A 26,709-nucleotide genomic window follows, 5' to 3' on the forward strand; every position below is an offset into this window, starting at 1 on the left:
ACAGAGGCTGGAATGTGCCAAAGATGGCAGGAAAAAACCCTGCACCTCATTTTCTTCTGAATTTCAAGTTCAGAATCAGGAGTCTGAAGCAGCTGGTCCTGACTGCCAATAACTGCAAAAGGACACAAGTGTTTTCGAAGGGCTCAGATGATGGGTTGTTAGATACCACACTGAATTTAAAGATAAGCGTACACCATGAAGAGCCACTCTGGATCCTCCAAGATCCAGTATGTCCCTATGCTCTAGTAATGGCAAAGCATTTAGGTAGGTATTAATTTGTTCAGAAACGTAGAGGTGAAAGCTTCTCTTTTGTTCTCAGTAGCCCAGGCCGGTTTCAGACCTGCCAGTAAGATCTGTAAGAGGAAATCATTTTTGGTTTTGAGCCAACTTCTAATTCAATACCTTGGCAGCATTTGAAATGGATAAGAGCTGTAAACTCGTATCTGCCTCAGGTGACAACTAAGATAAGCACACAATGTAAAACTGATGATAGTTGACTCCCCAAAAGCAACCTTAAATGTAGCTTTTTAAAAAGGGTAGTTACTTCAAGTTACACGAAGCTTGAAAATACCTTGCTAAGGCTGAAAGATTAGATTATGGAACCTTGTTCAGAAACCTGTTCTTTACCTGATATTCTTGACAGTGTTTGTGAAAAATAATTCCATGTTAACTATTACAACAAACTAATAACCAAATTCATCAGTCCTGGATAAGTAGAAATATGGGTAAAGAGTTTTTGCAGGTATACAATACTTACTTCCGGTTCATAGTTTATTATGGCCAAGATGGGCCTTGGTGAAAACTGGGCTATTGGTTGCATTAAGTGAAATGATGGGAGTACCAAGGATTGATCAAAGTTTACTGAACAACTCCCATGTTTCAAGTATCTACACTGCACTGGAGGAGACACAAAAGCATGACTTACACCCCCTGCCCTAAAGGAGGTTTTCTACATAGTTCAAACGAAAAATACAAATAATGAAACACCAAAGGACAACATAAAACAATACACTATAAATCTTCCAATCGTGAGACACAGATAATAGGAGCTATGAAATTTTAAGATCTTCTGGGTCTATGAGAACCATTTTATAAAGGAGATGAACTTCATTTGGGCCCTACTAAATAGTTTTGGATAGGCATACTTGAAAAGGCATTCCTCAAAGGGCAGAGGAATCAACTAAAGCATGGAAGTAAAACTGACCGTGATATAAGCCAGAAGAAAAAGGATAAGCTGATTAGACTAGAGGTCCATACTGAGAAGACATGAAAATGGAAGTTGGATAGGTAGGTAGAACCAGCAGGATTTAATATCACTTTGCACATCTTCATTATTTATTACGGATCTTCCTCAACTTACAATGGGGTTATATCTTGATAAACCCATCATAAATGGAAAATATGGTAAGTCAAAGTACATTTAATACACCCAAATTACTGAACATCACACTTAGCCTAGCCTACCTTAAATGTGCTTAGAACACTTACATTAGCCTACAGGTGGACAAACTCATCTAACACAAAGCCTCTTTTTAATAAAATGGTGAATATCATATAATTTATTTCACACTGTACTGGAAGTAAAAAACAAAACAGAATGGTTTATGGGTACAGAATGGTTATAAAGTGCGTTGGTTGTTTACCTCGTGATTGCATGGCTGAAAGGGGTTGTGGCTCATTGCCACTGACCAGCGTCATGAAAGAGTATCGTGCCATATATCACCAGCCAGGGAAAAAGATCTAAATTCAAAATTCAAAGTACAGTTTCTACTAAATGTGTATTGCTTTCACACCATCATAAAGTAGAAAAATGGTAAGTGGAACCATCGTAAGTTGCAGACCATCTATATGTGTATATTAAATTTATTGAATTGATGTGGTAGGTAACAGGGAGTCCTGGGAGGGTGATTGAGATTACGAATCAAAGCTGTTTATTTAAGGAGAGAATATATCATATAAATAGACAATAAGAAGAATCCTCTCTCATGACTAAAATGTGTTTTCTTAGAAGGATTGGCCCAGGATGTGGTCTAAGGTTGATTTCCAACTGGTTGATGTATTTCCATCATCGACAAACTGAACATTTTGGTCAATTTCCTTGATGCTTTATCCACGTAATATTTCAATGTCTAGATGCCTGACATGGTTTCAGAGGATAAAAATGGCTACAATTTCTTGAGCAATTCCTATTAGCACTTTACTAATAATAGTAATGTTGGATTTATCGAGTGCTGTGAAATATGATAAACACTTTATATATTCCTAATTTAATTCTCACAACAATCCTATGTTGGTAAGATTAAACCAATTTTATCGTTGAGAAACCCAAATTTACAGTAGAGAAGTAACTCGTCCAAAGTCAGGAAGCCAGCAAGGATTCAAACCCAATTCTGCCTGACTCCAAAACCCAATGATAATACCTGAATTTATTTTTCCCCAAGAGGCATCACTGACAAAAAAATTTATTAGAAGGAATGAATGCATGATACTTGTAGAGAAAATCATGTGAGTGTTAGAGCATCAATAGTAGAGTCAGTGTATCTTTTTGGCGTTATAATCATGTGAATTTCCTATACTTTAAATTCAATGAGATATTACTCATGAAACTATCATATGAGGAAGTTCAACACCTGTCCTAGACACTTGGAATCTGTGTGATTTAGGCAAGTTACTTAACCTCTCTAAGGCCCATGTCTTCATCTGTAAGATAATGGATAACAATAGCCACTTCACAGGATTGTTCAGAAAATTAAATGGTATCACATAGAGTACTTAGCCCAGGGTTTATTACTGAAAAGTGATAAGCTAATGTTAGCAACTTTTATTATTTTTTCAAGGAAAAAAATATTCAAGCTTCTTACAATGTAGCAGAAATCATTACAAAGTTATGAGTTCAATAAGGGTCCCTTCACTCTATTATTCTATCACCAAACTCCTACTTTTCCTTTAAGATTTAGCCCTAAAATCATCTCCTCCAAAAGCCTCTTCTACCATCACAACTTCTCTGGCCAAGCAAATGTTCTCATAATCTTAAGTGTGTGTATGTGATTTTCAGTCATTTCACTTAGCATTTTATACAATTTTACCCATTGTGTCTTGCCTCCGTCGTTAGAAAGGCAGTCCCCTGAGGATAGGGACTTACTTACTTATCTCTAAACACACCCTGCCTAGCACAGTGCCTAGCACGCACTAAAGTGCAGCACATACATTTGTATCTCTATGGGACACAGAAATTATTAAAACAGTTTCCAAAAACATCGAATTTACTCCAAGAAAAGCCCTGGAAGTATGTAGTGCAACAAACACTATTCTAAGACGAACTAAAAACTTCCCTCATTAAGTCATATGAGAAAGACATCTCATCTTCCCAGCAAAATGAAATTTTCTCGTGCTAAATGGGTAAAAAGCATAAATCAATGGGTTTATTATAAGAAAGGTGATAAGAAACAGTTAAACGCCTAATGATGTCACTCTGGATGGGCTTCTTGACAACTAAAAGAAATTTATATCACACATAATCGAATTTGGAAAAAGTCCATGTAGTTTTCTGTGCATGTTCTTTTCTCTTTTGGTTTTAGGTAAAATAAATCCTGTCTCTTTAACAAGCTCTTTATTTAATTTAAAAAAAAAAAAAGGAAGATTCTATCTTACATCCACGGCACCTACTGCCTTTCTTATCCATAAAAGGAATTTGGAGTTTTTTTCTTAGACCATTAACCCAGTAAGTTTGTCCTCTTACCCAGCACTTGAATGCTTTCGATCTTCCTCACAACCCTCTGAAGGAAGAAGGCCCAGCATCATGACCCCTCATCCCCATCAAGAAACCAAGGCTCCAAGCAGCGTTCCATGAAGGGAGCAATGCCCGTGCCGAGCGTCACCCTGAGTCTGGAACTCTTTCCGCTGCCTTTCAAGGCACTCAGCTTGAATTCAAGATGGCAGATCACCCACAGAAGACATTAGTACTGTACTCTCGGGTGGTAGAAGGGATAAATCAGTAATTGTAGGAATCTGTAAGGCTCATCCATTCAGATATTCTTGAGGATGCCCTCCACTCAGCGACCGTGAGCCCAACCTTCACACCCTCCCACTCCCCACCATTGCCACCATCCTTACCCTCCCCAGCCATGGACTTACTTAGCCATCCCACGCTGGGAGTGCGCCGCACTCGGGGGTCATCGTCCAGGGTGCGGGTTGCTAGGCAGGGCACTGAGTTCTCAAGCGGGCTGCGGGCTTTAGTGTCAGAAGCAGAAGACAGGAGGAGGAGGACACATGAGCAGCCACAGCAAGGATGAGGATGGAAGCATTAATTAAGAAGAAAAAAATACTAAAGCAAATCACACAAGCGAGTTAAAGAAGAACAATGACATATTACATTGACACACATACCCCCTCCCATGACCCTTAGATGGAACAAATCCCAACACAGAATGAAAAGGCTTTGTAAAAAGTACATTCAATCATTATAGTTCCCCAAGTACCAGTGAATGATCCGCCCTGCAGTTCTAATACACAAAACATGGATTGTATCCAGAAAAAAGATTTACATAACGAGCACTAATCTTAAGATGTAAGATCAAGACTGTTAATAATTTTGCACCACATAAGCACACACAGAGGGAAGCTACACACAGTTCGGTAAAGCACAGGGGGCAGGGGGTTGTATTAGTAAGGAGCTTTCTTATGATCTACCTTACAGACCCTTCCACGGATCTTGTACAGAAATGCAGAAAGCAACATTTCATACTTCCACTTCTGAAATATTTTCCTTGATGAACATAGAACTGTTTTTCAATTTCCTTTGCCTCTGTTTTTCAGCCCTTCAGAAATATGAGACCGGGATATAGATGAATCGATGCCTTAATATGAACCAATTCAGAAATGCGTGTTAGTCCTCAATTTCTGGTGCCCTTTAATAGTTACTTCACTATAATTTTAATATTCAGTGCACCCATGCCAAATCTTGGACCAAATCAAAGACAGATTAACGATGCAAGCTAAATGCATAGTATGATTCCTCTAGATATTTTTCATCAGCTGGAGAGCACCACGAACTTCTGCTTCAGGATAATTTCATTTGGGCTTCATGTCATCTATTCTGCTATTCTCATCAAATACCTCAGTCCAAGGCTACCAAGAAATAGGCAGCATAATTGTCCTTCAAGGAACAATGAGATAGGAACTATCTAACCATCAGACTACATACAATTTGATTTAAGAGAATTTTAATATGAGAGATAGTAAATAATCAAGGCAACAAAGCCTATCCAACCAAAAGCAAAGATTAGATAATCTAGTCACACAAGTGTGCAAATAACAGGGCAGACAAATAGTCTTTTTAAGGCTACTGGTGACTTGGGAGGTCAAGTTTTGAATGGAATCATTTACAAGTTAATGTAAGTTTATGGCCAAATTTGGGCATTCGGCACATTATAAAATCTAGAAACATTTTTGTCAATTTATCTGTCTGTGTTTAAAAGCTGTAAATAAAGCCAGGACTTGTGAGCAGGCCATCTGTGCCCGCACCTGTTTGAGGCAAATCTGATGTCTTCTCTTTGCAATCTGAATTTTTAATTGTTTCCCATAACTGAACTTTTTTGCAAGTTTTTATTGCACTAAGAAAAATGAAAAAAGGGAAATGAATCAGTCGAGATCATTCCAAAATTGCTTTTGTCAAGAAGGAGGCAATTAGAAACATATATTATCACACTGACCAAGTCTCACCTCCTATTCCTTTTGACAACTGAGTGATCTGCTTCAAGAGCCAATATTCCAGCCGACTTAGCTGAAGGAAACGAGAGGTGGGGGACAACCACAGCTGTTTACCTAGGCCTGAGTGAGGACCGACTGAAATTCGGTCGAGTGCAAAGTTAACTCCCAAGAACGTTCACGTACTTCAGCTTCTGAGCAGTGTGAAGCTACCCAAAATTTTATCCCTGATACCAGGGCTTGCCCCTCAAGTGAGTACAAGAGGGAGCTAGCTGCTCTGAAACTCAGGTGCTGATCACTAACCTTCCCCAACAGCTTCTCTCTCCACGACTCCTCCCACGACGTCAGTGTGTTATTTGTGGGGAGCTAAAGCTGGAAAGTCCTTTTTGCATCTACAGCCTCCACTGATGCTGAGCAGCACCATCAAGGGGACGGTGGAATGGAGCCTGGCACACACCAGCAAAGAACCTGGCTCCAAAGACAGGCATGAAAAGTGAAACTGCCCATAGAGACTTGGCACCTGTGTTTTAGCAAAGCCGACTGGAGCCATCTGGCTGCTTACTCTCATGAAAACTGGGAGGCTCACCGCATCCATGACTTATGTTGGCAAATTCCAACATTTTGATTTGTTGGACCCTCTGTGTACTTCTGTGCAGGAAGAGATACAAACTCCATAACCCTTTCATGTTGCGTTGTTTTTTCTCTTCACAAATTTACTTCAAAGATACAATTTTGAAAAGTTGTTCCCAAATCTGGAGCCGAACTTTTCTATAATTATACAATGATAATGACATATCATGTATGCCTTTCCCAAATAATGCTTTCACTGTACCTCTTCTACACTTAAGGTTCAAAATAAACAGCTTTGCTATGATCTTACATATTCTCTTCCAAATCACTTTGCCTGACTCTAGGCATAAACAAGGTAGAAATTGGTTTATATTACTGTGACTTGATGAGGAAAGATCTAAAGACCTACAGCTCTAAAGATTTCAGAGGGATGGTCTGCAATATCTACACTGTAGAAAAAGGTGTGTGTAGTGAGATTTTTTAATGATTCATGTTACCCTTGAGATCAACTTGTCCACAACCATCAATCCTAATCTATTCCAGTGAGGGTGTCCCTACTTGAATCATGCAAATAAACAAAAACCAAAAGACAAAAAAACAAAGCAAACAAACAAAATCTCTCCCTCAAAATGAGTTTTTAACAATCCTATTAAGAAAAAAATAGATTTTACTCATGTTAAAGTTTTGGCACTCTTTTAGGATTGCAATGTTGTATGTTCAAATAGTCATCCTGAAACTAATATTATACTGTATGTTAACTAACTGGAATTTGAATAAAAACTTTTTAAAAAAGTAGTCATTGAGCATGTATAGTGCATTCCACAATTATTTAGCCAAAAAGTTTAACCCAAGAGTATAGCTGCATCTTACCTGTATACGCATGAAATACGCTGCCTAGAAATCTCCATTTGGAAAGCCAATAAAGACATCCAACTGCCACGTTTGGAGTGTATTCCTGCCTAGACATAGATTGACTTCCAGATCCCTTCAACGTCACAAGATTACATGAAGTAAAAGACCTGGATTCCACTGATGTGTGGGAAATAAATTATGGCTGAGGAAGCTCATTACTGTTTGTAGTTAATTAGCATATTGTTATTAAGCACACTAGGTTCCGCCATCTTTTTACGCTTGGGCAAATTATGTTACATTTCTGAGCTCAGGTTTTTCATATGCAAACAGAAATAGTGATATATGCATTAGCAACATCATGGAGGCCAATGCCTGGTGTATAGTAAGTGCTCAGTTAACAGGAGATACCCCTGCGGCTGCCACTACCATCGCTGGTGGAATGACGCTTCCTCTGCTCAGCAACCTCAAGGGTGCCGGAAAATATCAAAGACAGAAACAGTGGCCTAATTTAACTCAACTTTAAATTCAAAATGTGATTTTTAAGATATCAGGCTCATAAACCTGGCGAACAGATCTCCTTTTTGCCCTTTGTTATTTGTACCAAAACTAGGCTTGAGTAGATGGGGCACACTTAATCATTCTTGGCAGACATGGATTTCATTCCCGCCTTTTCTTCCTTTGGGAAGACAAGGTAAGGAGTCCATGGTACTCACATCTCCTCTTCACCTTCCCTCCTTTTTCACGTTTTCCTGTCCTTCCCTCTCCTTTTCTGTTTGTCTTTTGTAAAGACAGGACAGGACGGGGTCCCAGATCTATACCTACTCTCCTATCTGCTCTTAGAGAAAGATGAGGCTGGGGAAAACAAGACTTCGCAAAGGTGTCCCTATCAAGGATCTCTGGGAAGACAACTACCCAGGGGAGGCAAGAGCAAATCAGTTAAGGGCCCCTTAAGTACATCACTTTTCCGCAGGTGGTAGGGTATGACACAGAGGATCATTCCATTCCTTTACTCCATCAGAGATCCTGACTGTGGACTGCCAACTAATAAAATGTAAAAATATGTTTATTTCATGGTAACATCCTGTTATACATATATTATTTATTAATAGCTAACAACTGTCATTGCTCAGGCATATTGATCAATCTTTATATCCTAATTGAAAATATTATACAGCCCACAAGTGAGACCTCATTATGTATTATTCGGCGTCTCTAAAATTGATTATGAAAGTAATACTGCTTTAAAAATAAAACTCCAAGAATGTTTTCATTTATGGAGTAGTGGGAGGAGAAAAAAATGAGAGGCACAAAAAATAACAGAGTACAAAATAATAGTGGTGAATTGAGTCTCTGTCCTTGGTTTTAAATGTGAAAGGCATTAAATCTGCTCTTTTAAGTATTCCTCAATAGCCATTCCTTACAGTGGTATCTCACATTATGCTTCTTAAATACTTTTCACAAAAAGATCTCATCTACTCCTGGTTGAATGAATAGAATAAGACACTACTACCTTTATTTACAGATACAAAAAAATTAGGCTCAAGGATATTGTGTAAATTGCTCAAAATCACACTACTACTAAGTATTAGTCCAGGACTAGTATGAAGCCTTTAGAAAAGATGGCACCATGTCTCCAAGAAGAAGATTATAAAGTAGGCCTTTAATGTCAAAAATGAAATACTCACTTGTGTTATGTATCTCTTAAGCCTGACTCTTCATTGCCATAAATAGCAGAACAGACTAATGGACACTTGGGTGAAAAAGACTCTTGGAAAAATATGTTATTGTTTATTTAAAGATCTGAACATTATAAATCTGGAAGATCAGTCACCTGCCTAGGGAAGGGAAAGGAAATAAGAGCGGTATCTGATAGATGAATTAGAAATATTACTGTTACTAAGTTACTATTATTAAGGAATATTGAGGCACTTTTCTAGAAACTTTCCATGGACTGGTTCATTTAATCTGAGGCTGAGAAGAGCTTGATCATTCACTGGGTACTGGCCAGGACATTCATCTGTGCTGTGCAAATGAATGCAGAATTAGAGCCCTGAACAAAACAGATGGATGTGTGCTGTTGGATTTGGGAGAGAGCTGATTGTATGCAGAAAGGCACCTGGGAAGAGGACTCTCATTTTAAGGTGATGTGAGCCTGAGAAACAAAATGTTGACTGACCCATCTCAGAACTGGAGAAAATGATGGCCTGCTTCAGAGGAACAGAACCCCTGAGGGAAGTCAGAGAAATGCCTGCCTTACCCATTGATTCAGGGACCAGGTCTGAATTCAAGGGTACAGGGAAGGGGAAGCTACAAAGTAGAACAACCCAGCCAGAAACAATTGGGAAAAACCAGAATCCAAAACCCAGACAAAAAGCGAAGAATTTCTAAAGGGACTGAGAAAGCTGCCAAACCTGGCAGTGGTCCCAGCCAGATCGACTGTGTGCCAATATCTAGGCAGCTTGATCTAACATCCAAACCAAAAAGCTTGAATACGCCTAATCTCAAATCAGATGCAAAGTAACAAGAACCTAGCTAATCCCACTTACTTTTCAATGGGGCCGAGAATTACTATTAACGAAAAAGTTGATTTCTTTCCATTGTTTGTTCTATGTTGCTAACCACGGTCTCTATTACTGTAAGTAACAGCAGCAGAGGATACTTTTTTCAATATCTAAAGGTGCTGTGAGCTTCTGTCAGAAGAAGCAGTGTGAGAGCTAGTGGGGAAGCAGCATCCAACCTGGTAGGTAACAATGAAAAGAGAAATCCAGGGAGAAAGTAAGTGATGGCAGTAAGTGGTGGGAGCAAATAGATCACATTTCTCATATCTGACAGGGGGGAGAAAAGTGGCAAACTGAAGATAAAACCCAGAGGCTCAATCAGGAACAAGGCCTGGATCCCTATCAATAGAGAGGCCACAGTGTAGACAGGAAAAAACCATGGAGGAAGCAGGGTGAGGCGCAAGAACCAGCCGCCCTGGCTCTGGAGCTGCGACCTTGGCCCACACCTCACCTGCCTGCTGGAGCAGCTTTAGCAAGTCTTGGATTCTCAGCGCGGTTTAGGGTTTCCCTGACAGCCATTTAGCAAAGAGTAAAATGAATGAGGGAGAAAGACTCTTCTTCGTAAGGGGCTGTAATGGGAAAGGGCTTCTTCCTCTCTCATATCCCCTTCGGTATTAGCTACCAATACCAAAGGGCAGAGGCAATAACTCAGCACTAAATCCATGAGTCTCTTCCCAGTGAATAAGCTACAGAGCAAATATCATTCCAGAAACCACTCTTACTCAGTAGGAGACTTTTCCTCCCTAATTGTGCTTTGTGGAGTGATTTGTTTGATTACTATGTGCCAGTCACCATTTTAAACATTTTACATATTATTATCTCATTTAATTTTCATTATCTCTGTTTTACAGACATGTAACTAAGTACTAAATTAGCTTTCTAACTTTTTATTGAAAAAAAAAAACTAAAGAAAAATGGGGTCATGAAATTGGATTGGGAAAAAAATGAAATTCATAGTCTAGGTTTAACTGGATAACCAAAGTCACGTCAGAAAAGGGCATGTATAGTCACAGACAATGGAGAGTAAGGAACAGGTTTCTATGACAGTCTAGGGGTAAAAAAAATGAAGAAGCCAGGGGAAAAAAAACAGGGACAAATTGATAATGGCATTGCCCAAATTTCCACAAAGGTGGTGCAAGCTGAGTACTCAAATTAAGGTTCCTAGTTGGTTTTCGTCCTTGAATCAGGTCTCATTCATCTCTTACAAACTTAGATACTACATATCAAAAGTATCCATTTAAATAGTAAGTGATGTTTTTTAAAAATCAGATCCTTCTACAAACCATGATCCTTTAAAACAGTTATCAGGTAACCTTGTCATAAACATCTTAGTAAATATTTTGAATACAAACCAATTAAGTATAAACTTTACTTTCGCTTTCTAATAAAGAGCAAATGAAATACATCTTACTTGATTTTCAAATGCTACCAAGGAATGTTCCTAGACTTACTTGTTATTCTTTCATAGTAAACTACAATAATATAGATTATCTAAGTATCTCAAACCAAATTATTAAGTAGAACTATATGAAATTGCTGACAGTCAACTTAATTTTACCTATGAGATGGCAATTTCATATGGCTCAAGCTAAAATAATAGTAAGAAAAAGAGTGAGTGAAGGAAAATCTAACACCAGAGGAAATGAAAACCTAACACTAACTCCATAGAAATGCCTCAATTAATATACTGGGAAATTATAGCACTTGCCTAAAATTTAGTACCTGGCAGACATGTCCATCACAACTCACAGATGTCTCAGACAAGTAGTAATTTCACAATAATGAACATCTTGGAAGCTAGCCTGATTCTTTCCTGATTTATTACGAATAAAAATCTTTTTCAGTTTTTTTTAAAAACACTAAATTATCTTGAACCCAAAGCTACATTGGGACCCTAAAAAATGAGAGTTAATCTTTAGCTAATCTTTAGTTAATCTTTAGCTACAGAGAGACAGTGGTGGGCTGTTAGTGGGTATGCTGCTAAATGTTTGAGAAAACCAGCTCTCCAGGGAAAAAGCGTGTGCGTGTGTGTGTGTGTACAGTAAATTTTATTGATATAAAGGACAGGCAGCACACATACAAGTAATAATAAAATATATAATATTCTATTGTAAATTGCATATAGTCAGTTGATTCTCATAGAATGCGTTTGTTAACTTTACCAAACTCCTCGAGCAATAGCCAACTTATGGTTTCAACTGGCGACCAAACATAGTTGCAACATCCTTGTTGAACATTCATTATCATATATGTTAACAAGTAGGACAAAAGTGAAACAATGAAGACATATGTCAGACTTCACTCATTCCTCAATGATGTGGGTGACTCCTTTGCTAAATTGGATAATAGTTTTTGAATACTGGACAAGTATTTACAGGATTCTTCGTGCTCTTCACATTTTAAAAGCTGTTATGGACTGAAGGTTTGTATCTTCCCAATATTCATTCATATGTTGAAATTCTAACCCTTCCACCCAATGTGATAGTAGGAGGTGGGGCCTTTGGGAGGAAATTAGGTCATGAGGACAGAGCCTCCATGAATGGGATTAACGCCCTTATGAAAAGAGAGAGGAGAAAGATGAAAGATTTCCCTCTGGCATGTGAAGACACAATGAAAAGGCAACCATCTACAAACCAGGAAGAGGGCCCTCACCAAGAACTAAATCTGTGGCACCTTGATCTTGGACTTCCCAGCCTCCAGAGCTGTGAGACATAAATACTTGTTGTTTAAGCCACCCAGTCTATGGTAATTTGTTAAAAGCTCAAGCTGACTAGGCAATGGCCATAGACACTATACACTTCAATTTAATCTGCACTATTAGCATTTTCTCCATCACTTTTTAAAGCCTACAGACAAGTGACAAAACAGTAAATTAGGTCCTGATTTGAATTTGCTGATTTCTACGGTGTAAATGCTACCACCACAGCTTAGGTCAAGCTACCAAAATGATGTCACTGAACACAGAGTTGGGAAGAGGTGACTACACACCATTTTGTAGTATTTCCACCATATATACACAATAGATGTTAACAACATGAAGAGTGTAAATTCCAGTACAATGCAATAAAATAAGTAGGAAATGATGAATTTTGAGTAATTGCCTTTGTTTTTAATATCATTATTTAATGGTATGTGTACATAATTTAATTTTTAATGGTAGCTGTGTTTAAACAACTGGCTTGCAAAATTCCTGATTGGCTCCTATGAGTGGATAGAAGTAGCTCCAGCATACCACTGGGAAATGAAAAAAAAATCCCAACTCTAAAGTATCTCCATAAATTTCAGCTATTAATTGCACTGTTGCTATCATAACTAAAGCAAACAATGTCTATTTTCTAGCCTATAACAGAAGACTAAAGTAACTGAAGTTTATCTAGATTTTACATGGGGATACAGTTTGGAATCTAGCGCCAACAACAATAGATATAAGATTCTCACTTATTAAAATAGTAGCCACAACTATGTAATTCTTTGTTTTAGAAATTTATTCTAACAACATTTCATGGTTGTTAAAGATATCGAGTAATTAAACCCTAATATATAAAGCTAACTGTATAAACTTGCAAATAAGAAAACGTGCTTTTAGAAAACCAAAAATTTGTCATCTGATAATTTATAATAACGCACCTTAGAGGTACATGAAAGTCATTACTATAGAATCTCTCAAAGTCAAATCTTGCCTCTGGATATTTAAAAGGAGTTAGGTAACACAAAGGCCAATAATAACATGTCTAAAAAGGCCTAATCATACTCCACGCTTCAGGGTGTAAGCTGATCCACTGAAGAGCTGGAAAGGAACTGATTGTGCTCCCTATTTGCTTTCTGCCCAGCGTATATAACATTTCACAAGTGAACGGTGAATGACAAAGGCAATTGCAACTTTGCTCTGAAGTACAAAGATCTAAAGATAGGATAAAAGATTGAATGATGGATGATATCAACATATCAGTTGTATTCCAGATCCAAATACTTTCTCCTAAAACACAAAATACTGGCCTCCAAGATCCATCTGTTCTTAATTTCTACTCTGCCTGCACTTCATGAAAAGGAAGCTCAGACCAGACTGGTGGACAGCACCCTCATTCTTCCATAGTCATTCCACTTCTCTTTGCAAATATATCAATACTTGAAAGCAATGCACTTTCTTGCTTCTTTAACAATAAGTACCAACTTCATGATAAAAAAAAAAAAAATTAATCTCCAAATCATGATTTTTCATTTAATGAGGAAGAGGATAAGAAATAAAGCATAAAAGACTTTTACTTTAGTTGCCATAATTTTAAAAACAGGGCCGCTTTGTGACATCAGTTGTAACCCACTGTTCATCCCATATCATTTCCAGCCATTAAGCTCTTCAAAAATACAATTGAAAAAAAGAAGGAAAGAAGCAAAAGACATATTCAAAAAATAAAACATTTCCAGATAGCAGCAATATGGCAGGTAATGATAGAACCATCAAATTGTATTAGGAATATTCTAGATTAGATTCTTCTTTTTGTGAACGCTTTTTATAAAGAGCGCTTCTGTTTTATTTATTTATAACTTGTTTTGCGTTTTAAAAAAAATTATGGTAGCAGTTAAATCAATGTATAAGTCATTCAATAAAACTAAACTTTTCATTTGGTTCTACTTAATGACTAGACACTCATTAAGATACTACAATAAGGAATGGTTCAAAAAATACACCAGGGCGCCTGGGTGGCTCAGTTGGTTAAGCGACTGCCTTCGGCTCAGGTCATGATCCTGGAGTCCCGGGATTGAGTCCCGCATCGGGCTCCCTGCTCAGCAGGGAGTCTGCTTCTCCCTCTGATCCTCCCCCTCTCATGCTCTCTGTCTCCCATTCTCTCTCTCAGATAAATAAATAAAATCTTTAAAAAAAAAAAAAAATACACCAGAGAAAGTCTGCTAACAGTAAGTTCTCTTCCCCCAACCATTAGTTTTAATATTAAGTCAGAAAACTCAATTTCCAGAAATGGAGTGGCTAAGTTAGAATTCAGTTTATACAATTCATTTAGTCCACCTTTCCCATGGCAAAATATTTTACCCTATTCTGAAAGTACAGATGAAGGCAATGAATTAAATGCTCCCTTATCTACTCATTTCTCTTAATACTAAAAAAGACCAAGGTGGGATGAGAGAGACCTGGTTCTACCAGCCCAATGTTCAGCAACACTGCCCGTCATGCTTTCATTTTCCATACTTCCTGGAAATTAACTTCTCCCTTCTCAGATTATACACAACCATGAAATGTATTTGAAACAAAGAGAATGATACAAAAGATAGATACTTTACAGAAAACTCTGCTAAATGCAACAGAGTATAAATAACACACAGTACCTTTCCTATTACTATATAATAGGGTAGTATTCCACCTTGAATAATTATTCTCACATCTAACCATCACTATCATATAACAAAAGAGCAGACTATTCTTTTCCTTTTTTTTTTATAGGCCTAGACTTTATTAAGTAATAAATTTAATATTGAGCCTTACTTGGATAAATAATGATTTAGAGAGTAGACACCATCTCACATACCTAGCAAACACTTTATGATACTAGAATTCAGAGCATTGTTCATATCTCAGTCTATCCTCCTAATTCTGACACACCGCCAACTCAAAAGCATGTTCTTTGATATACTAAAAAATCTACAAGTTTGATGACTCATCTGAAATTTTCAGTTGTTTCATGATGGTGATATTACCAAACCATCTTAGTCAATCAGACTAGATGTATACGGCAGCAAGCAAGGCATGTTGGCATCTGCAGCCTTAGTAACTGCTGAAATCTTTCCAACAGGACTGCAAACCTGCCCAACTGGATAAAAGTGTCATTAGGAAATGGCTGTGGCATATGAGCTTCAGGAAAGAAGAACTACGGAGAGGGGTAAAAACAACCAATGACGGGAGATGGAGGAAAGGTGAGTGAGAAAGGTAAGAGAGTGTGGCAGCTGTTTGGCCCTGCATTACCATTATCAGGGTTGGTAAACATCCTACTTGCACTGGAGACTGTCTTCCCAATGTCAGCCAGGGATCGAAGGTTAGATTTCTTGGTTTGATGCCGGTGCCTCCGGAGCAAAGTGTAGGTCACCTTATCCTTAAGGTCAGGTTTCAATAGGCCTGTCTCAATCTGATGGTCAACAATCATCTCTGATACAAAAACAAAGCAAAAGAAAAACAAAAAGCAAAACTCAGTCACAAGATCACAAAGTTAATTTTTTACCCCAACTTTATGGACACCATCCTCAGACTTACTATCAACATAGTATTTCCCAAATTTCCAACTTCCCTCTTTGTATGAAGGGTAAAGATTCAGGACACAGAGATTCTGGTATTAATGAGAGAGTTATAAATATTCCACTATGAATTATACGTTTGGAGAGGAAGAATCATTTTGTCCTTTTTTTTCAATACCAGTTAATAGTGAATTCACATTAATCACATTCTTCTATGAATAACACAGTAAGTCAGTAATTTACCTTTTTTCAATTAAGCAAAAAAAAAAAAATTTTTTAAATTTCATGTACTCTATCATATCAAGTGTGCCAAAAATATAAATGATATAAAAAAAAACTTGAAGAGAGTATGCAGAATTTAATGTAGTAACATTAGATCTATTTCCCCAAATTCTTCTGTAATGATATATTTTCCTTAAAATATAGGACAAAGGAAAGGAAAACAATACTGTTCCCCATATCAGGTTATTTGAACACCAATTAATCCAATGAAAGAAAGACTAAACTACAAAACTATGCCTTCATCTTTTCTAAAAAGGGAGGCTATTCTTCTTATTTGGATCCAACAAAAGCCTTTTCAATATATTCCATTAATCATTTTAAAATATAAACTGACCAGAATTCAATATAAAATTTTAGTCTTACTACAAAAAAGTTATAATTTCTATTAGTTCTTGTTTTTAGAATGGCTTTAATTGGAAAAGATAACTGCGTTTCACAGAAATTGCTCCATGGGTGGCTCTGCTAAAGAACAAGTTTTACTCTAAAAGAAGAAATCCTCTTTCTGACAAGTCAGCATGTCAACAGTATGGCATGTAGCCTGGTGCATCCTTCTCTAATGTCACATGACAGGTCGACATTTCTTCTGTCCAGAATAGGGATTTGGACGAATCATTACAGAACCTACACAAGATATGCAGTGACAGGACATTACCTCATTCATTGTATTCAGGTGGAGCTCTTGTCCCCAGCATAGAACCGTAACAATGAGTGGATCCATGCCTACCTTTTCAGGTATATGAGTGCATCTAGCACATCTCAACATTCTCCTCTTGGGTAAAGTTCCCAGTATACAAAAGTGGAGATGAGAGGGGTACTTGGGTAGCTCAGTCAGTTAAGCATCCGACTCTTGATTTCAGCTCAGGTCATGGTCTCAGGGTCCATGCTCAGCAGGGCGTCTGCTTGAAATTCTCACCCTCTCCCACTGCCCCTCTCCTGCTCATGTGCACGTGCTCTTTCTCTCAAATAAATCTTTTTTTAAAAAGGGGAGATGAGAACAAAAGCTCTTCTCTTGTAAAAGTTTGATGAAAAAAGGGATGGAACTGGTAGGATAATAACATCTCCTAAGAGAAGTTACAGATGTTCCAGGGACTCTGCTGGGGCATAACTGTACCTCCCGGAAGACCATCTTAACAGGAAGCACCCGAAGAACTGGCCTGACAGCCTATAGCTAGACACTGACAACTTACATAGTATACAAGCAGCTACCTGGAAGCCAAGAGGAGGCTGAATCCAGGATTTTCCGTCACACATCTTACACAGAGGCCATAAATGTCACATAACACTGGGCCACTTGGTGGGGAGCTTGGACAAGGCAGGGAGAATTTCTCCCATAGGAATGTTTTGGTTTGAGAGTGGCCTTTAGCTCTGAGTGTCTTTAACTGCACAAACCCTTCTCAGTGAAACTCTCAGAACTGATCCTGTAATTACAGTTAACCCTCTGTTCCATAGTAAAATAATTAGGTGCTACTCCTGTGCTTTCCCTTGAAGTCTTGCTCAGTGGGGAAGGTCCATTTTACAGAAGAACTATAAAAATAAACAAACAGCCCCAGCGTATCTGCGGCACATGTTATCAAGCTCCTACTCTAATTCCAGGGTTGTGGATTAAAGTGTTCCTTATCTACCCTTCCTGGCAGGGCCTCCCTCTATGCTTGCCTTCCCCTGTAATCTCAGACCTATCCGCACATAGGTCCTCTGCTACTAATGCCTGGAAATCACCAGTGAGAAGAGGTTAAGACATCTCTGGGGCTTATGCCCTTCATTAAGTTTCCATAAAACGGCCCACATTACAGCGATTTTTTTAAGCACGAACTACAAAACCTTTCAAGGAAAGGGGGGGGTAACATTTTACAGCTACACTGAAATTAAGCCTTCAGTGTTCAAAATCCCACAAACACTACCAATTGGGAGAGAACGTGCCAACTGTAGATGAGAATGGAACCAAAAGAAACCTCAGGAAACACCAAGTTTGCAACTTCTTGTTGTACAGATCGGAAGAGAGAGGGCAAAAGACAAAAAAGTTTACTTGCCCTCAGCTATAGCCTAACTAGAGACACAACCCCCCAAGTAGAACCCGGTTTTCTGACTCACAGTTTACATCTTTTTTCATACCACAAAGTATTTTTCTTTATGGAAAGAAGTAAGCTTTAGACAAAAAAAAAAAAAATTGATATATCCAGAGCTTCTGCAAACCAACAGAATGGTGTTCACGCAACAAAAAAAATGGCCAAAAGTGACAAACATTTTTAAAAGAAATACAAGGCCCAAGAAAGATTAAACTTCCGGACTAACAAAAACAATTTAAACAAGTTTATATAAATATCACCAATTACGAGATTTTGTAAATCTATGAAAGTAGCAAAATGTAAATGAGCAACCCACAGTGATGTGAAGGGGGGTGCCACAGGGAACCCCATATCCTGACGATTACATTAATAACTAGTACAACCTTTCCTGAAGGCCTTTTGGCAAATAACATAAACAAAACCCTTTAATATGTTCAAATTCTTTGGATATTTCACCATTAGAAATCTATACTAAAAAAGTAAACAATTTCACAGAAGTCTAATAAAAATGTTCACTTCTATTCTTTAAAATAAAAACTTGAAGGCAACTTAAATGCCCAATAATAGATTACTAAATATTTTGCAGCCATCAAAATGTTTACATTTTGTATTTAATCACGTGGAAAGAAATTCACGTTAAGTTTTTAAATTAAAAAGGGCAGATTAAAGTGTTATAGTATGATACCATTTATAAAATAAATTTCACATGTGTAAACAGATGTACAGAAAAACTGCTGGGAGGGTAGCCGTGAATGGTGGGATTTTGATTTTTGTGTGTTCTATTTTTCTGGATTATTTGGAAATGAACATTAGTTTTGTTATAAAAAATAAATACTTTGCCATTTTGAAAATATAAAAGGTGTTAAAAGCAAGAAACAACATGACTAACACATCTGCCAACATGCACAGCTCAGTAATGCCTTTAAATATAAAAATGAGAACTCCAAAAATAGAGCTACATTTTCCTAATCCATTTCCCATCATAATAAAATACCTGAAATGGCTTATCAATTTTTTTAACTTAGGAGGGCAGGAAAATTCTCATGTACTTGCCTGCATTTGTGAATGTCACTCTTTAATTGTAGGATTATAATGATGATAGTAATAATCAAGCTATTAAAATAATCCATGAAAATGTTGTTTTATCCTTTAATTACTTTCAAGACAAATTTTTTTATTAGCATTCAAAAGGGCTTCTCCACGAAGAAACCAAGGAGGTGTCCTGAGGAGAACAAGAATGAGGCTGAATGCTGTATGTAAGCGTGAGAAGTAGCACCTGCTTAAGCAGTCACATGGTGATGGCTCCGCACCTGCAGAGGGAGGCTGCCTCCCAGGCCAGCCACCGAAAGGAGGGGCAGGTGCACTGCAACAGAAGATAAAAACCATCCTATTGTTTGTTTGTATAATCACTGTTATTTCTTTTTCTTCTCTTTTGTGGAGATAAAAAAATGCAGTGAAGGGGGAGATGCACCTTAGAGATTTAGCTGTACATAATTCTCAACTCCGAATTACCAGTATGATGCAGAACAAAGCAACCACTTCACCTCTGCTAGAAAAGGGTTTTTCATAACCAAATAAATAATGACAACAATTCTTCAAGTTACTGTGCCATCTTCTGTCATTTAAAAGGAAATTAGGGCTTTTTTTCCTTCATGTGTTTTAACCCTCTATAAGGCTTTGATTCTTTGAGGATTTTTAAAATTTTTTTTTTCAGACAGTTACACTCTTTCAAACATGTTCTCTCCACTCCTGTAAATTTGATCCCTTTCCTTCCTCTCTCCCTCCCTCCGTCAGTTCCTTCCTTCCTTCCTTCCTCCCTCCTTCCCTCCCTCCCTTCCTTCCTCTTCTAATGTGTGTTATTTGCCTCTGAATTGTTTTTCTGTATTATCAGCTCCAGAATGAGTGATGGTACTTCAAAGTGACCTGGTGGTGTCTAATTTTAAAATATAATGGCAATTTTTAGAAGAGATGGTGGTTAGAGGAAAAACTGATAATAACTGATATAACTGATAATAAAAAGTAATAGAAACTAAAAGTGAGAACTTAACATGCTTAATGAACCTTTCTCAAATCTAGTGAATACCAGAACCTCTTTCTTTGGCCATTGGCTAACAAGGCTCCAATATAATGTGAGATTCTGTCTTCTAGTGCATGGAAAAGATCAGTCAATTGCTGATGAACAAAAGCTCCTTGAGATGGCTCCTGCTGGTACTAAAGACCCCAAAGACAGTTTTACAGAAAAACCCAAGTCCTACCTTCTTAATATTGGAACCTTTCTAGTGACCCTTAAACCACAACACATATTTTCTCCCCCGAAGTTGCCTATATCTTGCCCAGTCACAAGTTTAATTTCCATTTTACCCAGCATTCATGCATTCTGACTTATTTTTTCAACTTGTCTAATTTCAGACATTTTCACTCCAGATTAGTTCTTAAAGTCTAAACACACACAAATTGCAATTCTCACTCAAAAACTGGACGGGTTTCTGCTAACCATGATATTTTTTTGAGTAACAATCTCCTTTGCAGTAAAATAAATCACCCAGAAAACCATCCCTCTGTTTGCTTCTTTGTAGATGGGATCATCTTCCTTGGGCACAAGAATATATCCAAACACCCATTTTCAGCCTCACTTGCCTTGTCAAATATGAAAAATTCTACATGGAGATTATTTCCTACATTATCTTCTAACTATGTGGATGCGGATTTGTAACTTACCCCATTTACAAAGTGACAGATTTGCAAACCTAATTCCAGGGCCTAGACCAATGTCTGGTACGTTGCAGAAGCTCATGCACCACTGTTGAATAAATGCATGAACTAATTAATTCTGTCCACCCAGTTTCTTCACATTAGCCCTTCCCCCTTCTCTACTTATACCTTAAGCACCTTGGGTTTATAAAAAGTGTAGGACTTCTTTGCAAATGGAACTAACAAGCTCTCTGAAGAATCAGTTACATATACATCAGGAAGATATATGCCTCCTTTGGAAACTAATCTTTTCTTCCAAAACAAATGCTATCTCTTTCCCACTGTCTATAACACACACACACACACACACACACACACACACAAAAGCCATAGACAAGCCTTTTGGCTCCAGATATTCAAATAAATTTTGTAGTAAGTCTGAAATCACACAAGAATTTTACACTGGTCACTTTCTATGGGGCCACAATCCACATCCTCTTCCCCATAATCCCACATGAGGCACCCTGCAGGCCCCTTGGGAAAGTGTAGTCATCCATATAGGTCCAGTGGTCACCTAGCTAACGAATTTTCCTAGGAATGCCACACAGAGCCCCTGCACTCCTTTTTGAGAAAAACATGATCTTCAGCATACCTGGATCTGACTGGTAATAAGGCAGTTTAGTCCAGGCTTTTGTTAGAAAATGAAAACAATGACTACTGTTTGGGAGGTAGTAATGTGTGCCCCAGATGTTCAACATGGTGAGTTAACATTCACTACACAACACTAATTGCAAAAGAGAGCAATGCAGCCCTGCATCATGAGGTTCTGGGACTTGGTGGTGGTGGTGTAACTGATACTCAGCACCAATGTGACATGACTCAGTCACTAGCCCACAGGGTTCTGCTGGCTCCTTGCTCCACACAAACTTTCTTACATACAGTTAAAGGATCCTGACTTCCACCTACAAAAGCAGCCCCAACCCAGCAACTAGACGATTTTCCTTCTTACATAGGATTTAAGCCCTATTTTACAGATGATAAAACTGAGGCCCAGAGAAGCTCAGTGCAAGGTCCAAGGTCGGAGTTCTTGAAATCTAGTCTCCAGACCTCCAGTTCAGTATAACCAAGGATGGGAGAGGAAGCCTCTAGTCAAAATATTAACCTTATCCTAATAAGGTTAGGAGGTGAATGCCAGTCTGTACATATACATTATGATCCCAATAAAAAAATAACACAAAAAAGTAAAAGAAGAGAGAGAAGACTGAGAAATAAAAATTGGATGGAAGCATGCCAAAATGTTAACAATGGCTATGGAGGTATGATGGATGCTTTTTTTCATTTTCTTCTCAATATTTGTCTGTATTTTCCAAATCTTCTGCAATAACCCTTACTTGTCTTATAATATAAAAAAAAAAGAGTGAAAATAAATGTTATAGAATATTCAACTCTGCTTACACTAGAAGTCATCTGCATGAATGGAGACCCATGGATACTTAGGTAAAGCTAAAAAAAAAATGATAAAAACTTAAAACAACATACTTACCCACCAGCTGTGGGAGAGAAGAAGCCTCCCTGTCCAGCATGATGGATCCCTTCTCCATACATGTCCTCAGCTCAAATAAGCTGTGAAGGGACAGTGTGGCCACGTGGGGCTTGCTCCATCTTTCCCCACCCTGTTCCACTTTTTCTTCAAACTTAATCCACCTAGGAACATGAGATTAATGAACAGCAATTAAAAGTATTCCAACCTCCTCTGGAAATAGCTACGTCAAGCCCGCCATCTCCACCCCCACCAGCACTTCCAAAATGTCTCCTTTGGTGTAGTCTTAAAAGTTTATTGTATCATTAATTGCATTACCCTTATAAACACACCAAACAGTCACTAGACTGTGTTCCCCTGGTGTTAGAGAGAAAGAAAATAAACCAGAAGGATCCAAAGCATCCTTGGTTTTATATCTGTCCATATGTAACCATGAAATCCTGAAGAATGATTATTTTGCTAAATTTTTAAAATAACACAGGAAAAATGTGCATTTCAAAATTTCATGAAAGCCCACACTGTGTAAAAATAACCACTATTGTGAGAATTCTGTTGTGACTTCACAAGGCAAGTTTATGTAAGTTGAAATATCAGTTATGAACCAATATTTATCTTAATTATTTGAAAAACATGGTATATGACGTGGTCAGATGAATATAAAATTCCCCTTTAACACTTAAAGGGGGCCAGTATATGCGGCTATGTCTTACTCCGTATTTCTCAGCTGACACACATTCCCTTCTCATTGAGATTCTAATGGAAACTTTACCCTTCAAGTCTGGCTCCACATGTGTTTAAAAATACACAAGTTCTGTGGGGCACCTGGGCGGCTCAGTCGGTTAAGCATCTGCCTTCAGCTCAGGTCATGATCCCAGGGTCCTGGGATCGAGTCCCGCATCGGGCTCCCTGCTCTGCGGGGAGCCTGCTTCTCCCTCTGCTTCTGCCTCTCTCTCTCTCTCTCTCTCTCTGACTTTCATGAATAAATAAATAAAACATTTAAAAAAATTTTTTTAAATACACAAGTTCCGTGAACAACACATCTATTCTGATAACAGATCTCCTATTAACCTTAGCAATGGAACAAACAGCCCACTTTCATAGTTTCTTCTTTCTAAGATTCCTAGATGTCTTGATAACTTGGCAATATAGAGCAACTTTTTAAAAGTGTAATGGAAATGAAAACAAAACACATTTGACAGTCTTTATATCCCATGTATTGCACAGACGCTTTCTACACTGGTAAAGGAAAACACGAAAGCATCATCATTTTGCTATTCATGATGACCCAAAGAAAAATGCTTCTTTCTCTCACTTCAAACCTTCTGAAAGATATTGAAAAAGATACAGAGGGGGTTAAAAAATTGTTTTCCTACAGTCTTCACCCGAAGGTTTAATGATTGAAAAATGTTTTCCTAGAAAAAGCTAAACGCTCACCTAGCTCACTAAAGATGAGAACAAAGGGCAGAGATCAGAGGAAGCTCTACATAAGGTATTATTTATAGACTTCTCACCACCCCCAGAGGAGGCAAAAAAAAACACATTAGTAGAACCAGGAGTGAAAACAGATCAAGAGATCAGCCACAGAGTCAAAGAAAATTTAGAATTTTAATCAAGCCCAATACTCATGCAATTGAGAAGTATTTAGCCATATCCAAAGCCCCCATCTGCACTCCTCTCAGGAAGCCTCTCCCACCCAGGGCACTCCCACATGTCAATGGTAACCTTACTTCCAACCTCACCCTCAATTCCGAGACCCTCTTCCTTTCCTTTGTATCCCTCCAAAATGTAAACAGTGGAGAGTTTTACGTATTTTCCTCAAAAGTTAAAAAGCCCACATGACCACCAAAGTTCTAAAGCTTCAGAACTGGACCTTGTTTCTTTCTATACAAGTAGTTGTGAAACACCCCAAGAGAGAATAAAAGACCCTTAATATTCGTGTGAGTGTGTGTGTAATTAAATTAGTAGTTCTTCCCTTTGGTTGCTATTAGTCCCACAGAAATAGAAAGAAAGGGGAGAAAAATGACAATTTTACATCATACTCTTATTGAATTCTATGGATTTGCCAAAAAAGATAAAAGGTAACTGGAGTTATTTCAAGAGTAATCATTTTACAGCGTATATTTCATTGATTAACTTTAGGTATCTTATCTTTTTTTTTTACATGCTAATTTGGAAAAAAATTTTTTATTCTTATGTTAATCCCCATACATTACATCATTAGTTTTAGATGAAGTGTTCCATGATTCATTGTTTGTGCATAACACCCAGTGCTCCATGCAGAATGTGTAGGTATATTATCTTTTCAAGCTTGCTCACACAATCTTTAACCATGTTTGTTGATAACTGTTACATAAATCATATTACATTTTTAAAATAATTTTGAAGAGGGGGTTGGGGGATGGGTGAAATAGGTGATGGGGATTAAGGAGTACACTTGTTGTGATGAGTACCAGGAGTTGTATGGAAGTGTTGAATTACTATATTGTACACCTGAAACTAATACAACACTGTATGTTAACTAACTGGAATTAAAATAAAAGCTTAAAATAAAATAAAATAATTTTGAAGAGTACTTTCATTGAAGTATAATTAACATAAAATAATCTACTAATTTCAGGTGTACATCATAGTGAATCATATTTACATTTGATGTTATAATTTATTACTCAAGATAAGACTCTAGTATATTAAAATATTCAATAGTATATAAAACCATGTCAGGATTACATATAAGGATGTTATCTATAAAGAGTGTAGTGACTCCTTGTTTTTATTCCTGAGAGAATTCTTATTAGCTGAGGGATAGAATCTTAGGTCATAGGATTTAAACCCAAGATACATAACAAAAGCCAGCTAGAAACTCAGTAAAAGCATTCATGTCCCTCTTATTTCTACTGAATGAGTCCCCCCACCTTCCTATCAGTTGCCAGAAATCTGTATTGCCAAATACACACATATGTGAGAGCGGCTCTTTTCTGCCATCATTCTCACCTGTCCAAACTATGTAAGTTTGGTGGGTAGTGATGTACTATATGTTGGTCTAATTGAATTTTAAAAAAAGGGGGGGATAGTGATGTACTATACGTTGGTCTAATTGAATTTAAATAAAAAAGAATGGAGGACACCTGGGTGGCTCAGTCAGTTAAGCATCAGACTCTTGGTTTCCGCTCAGGTCATGATCTCAGGGTTGTGAGATCCAGCCCTGCATAGCCACACTCAGCAGGGAGTCTGCTTCTCGCCCTCTCCTTCTGCCCCTCCCCCAACTTGCATGCTCTCTCTCGCTCTCTCTCTCTCAAATAAATAAATCTTTAAAAAACAAAAGGAGCAAAATGACTGCATTCTTTTGTGACCAATCTTTAGTTTCATTCCTCCCCACAGTTTGTATTGTAGATGCAACCTGACTAGACTTAAATATGACTTAACAGGTTTTAATAGTACATTTAGAAATCATAAATCCCAACCAGCTTGGATATATGGAATAGCATTACTCACCCTCCTGGAATACACCAGCCCTTTAGGTCAAGATGTAATTATAAAGGAATGAAAACATAAAATCTCACAACTAGCCAGTTCCTTAGAATCTACATTCCTAAGGGATAAGTATTATATCATAGTTCAGTTTAACATCTATTTCACTTTGAGGTTAGTAAATATTGAATGTTGTGATGATGTCATATCATAGCACAGCTAACAACATACGGGAAACTCTGGGATAATGGCTATTAAGTTCCCTTAAAATGTATTGCTCTGATTGTTCAAGGAACGGAGTATACTTCCAACATATGCTTTCAGACATAAAGTAATGGTTTGCCCATTTAAACAGATTGTTTGCATGCAGTGTCATTTCAGAAACTATATATGCTATGTCTATCCTCCTCACATACCAAGGACAAATTTGAAAAAAACCTGAAAACTACTCAATTCAAATCAGAACCCATTAAAGAAAAGGCTAAGGCAAAGGTACCAAAGTTCAGCCTACCCGAGTGCCAATGAATTTGTTAAGGTGACTTAGAACCATGTAATTACATTTAAAAAAAAAAAAAGACATTTTTACTGTAAAATGTACTATAAGCTACTATCTACCCTCCATAGTGACTGTGAATAACAATATATTTGCAATAAGTTTCCTACTTTTCCTTTTGTCTTGGTACTTGACATTTTATAGGAAAATTAATTTCAGAAGTCAGTTTTTTAAATGCTTGCAAATACA

The 26,709-nt window shown here is 37.7% G+C and overlaps 1 protein-coding gene across 5 annotated transcripts in view; it reads right to left on the minus strand.

Annotated features, from left to right (window-relative positions):
• SLC4A4 (solute carrier family 4 member 4) overlaps window positions 1-26,709 on the minus strand; it is a 351,065-nt gene that overhangs the window by 176,056 nt on the left and 148,300 nt on the right. For 4 of the 5 annotated variants that reach the window (XM_035004843.1, XM_035004842.1, XM_035004844.1 and 1 more), the window contains exons 5-6: window positions 22,503-22,663; window positions 15,658-15,837 (exon numbers count right to left, since the gene is read on the minus strand). In XM_035004843.1, coding sequence (XP_034860734.1) covers window positions 15,658-15,837; window positions 22,503-22,663 — 341 coding nt within the window. The remainder of the gene's footprint in view (window positions 1-15,657; window positions 15,838-22,502; window positions 22,664-26,709) is intronic. The other variant, XM_035004841.1, reaches the window with a different exon arrangement.

The sequence above is a fragment of the Mirounga leonina genome, unplaced genomic scaffold, assembly GCF_011800145.1.
Source record: "Mirounga leonina isolate KUSES-001 unplaced genomic scaffold, KU_Mleo_1.0 Mir_129, whole genome shotgun sequence".
In the NCBI taxonomy this organism is placed as follows: domain Eukaryota; kingdom Metazoa; phylum Chordata; class Mammalia; order Carnivora; family Phocidae; genus Mirounga; species Mirounga leonina.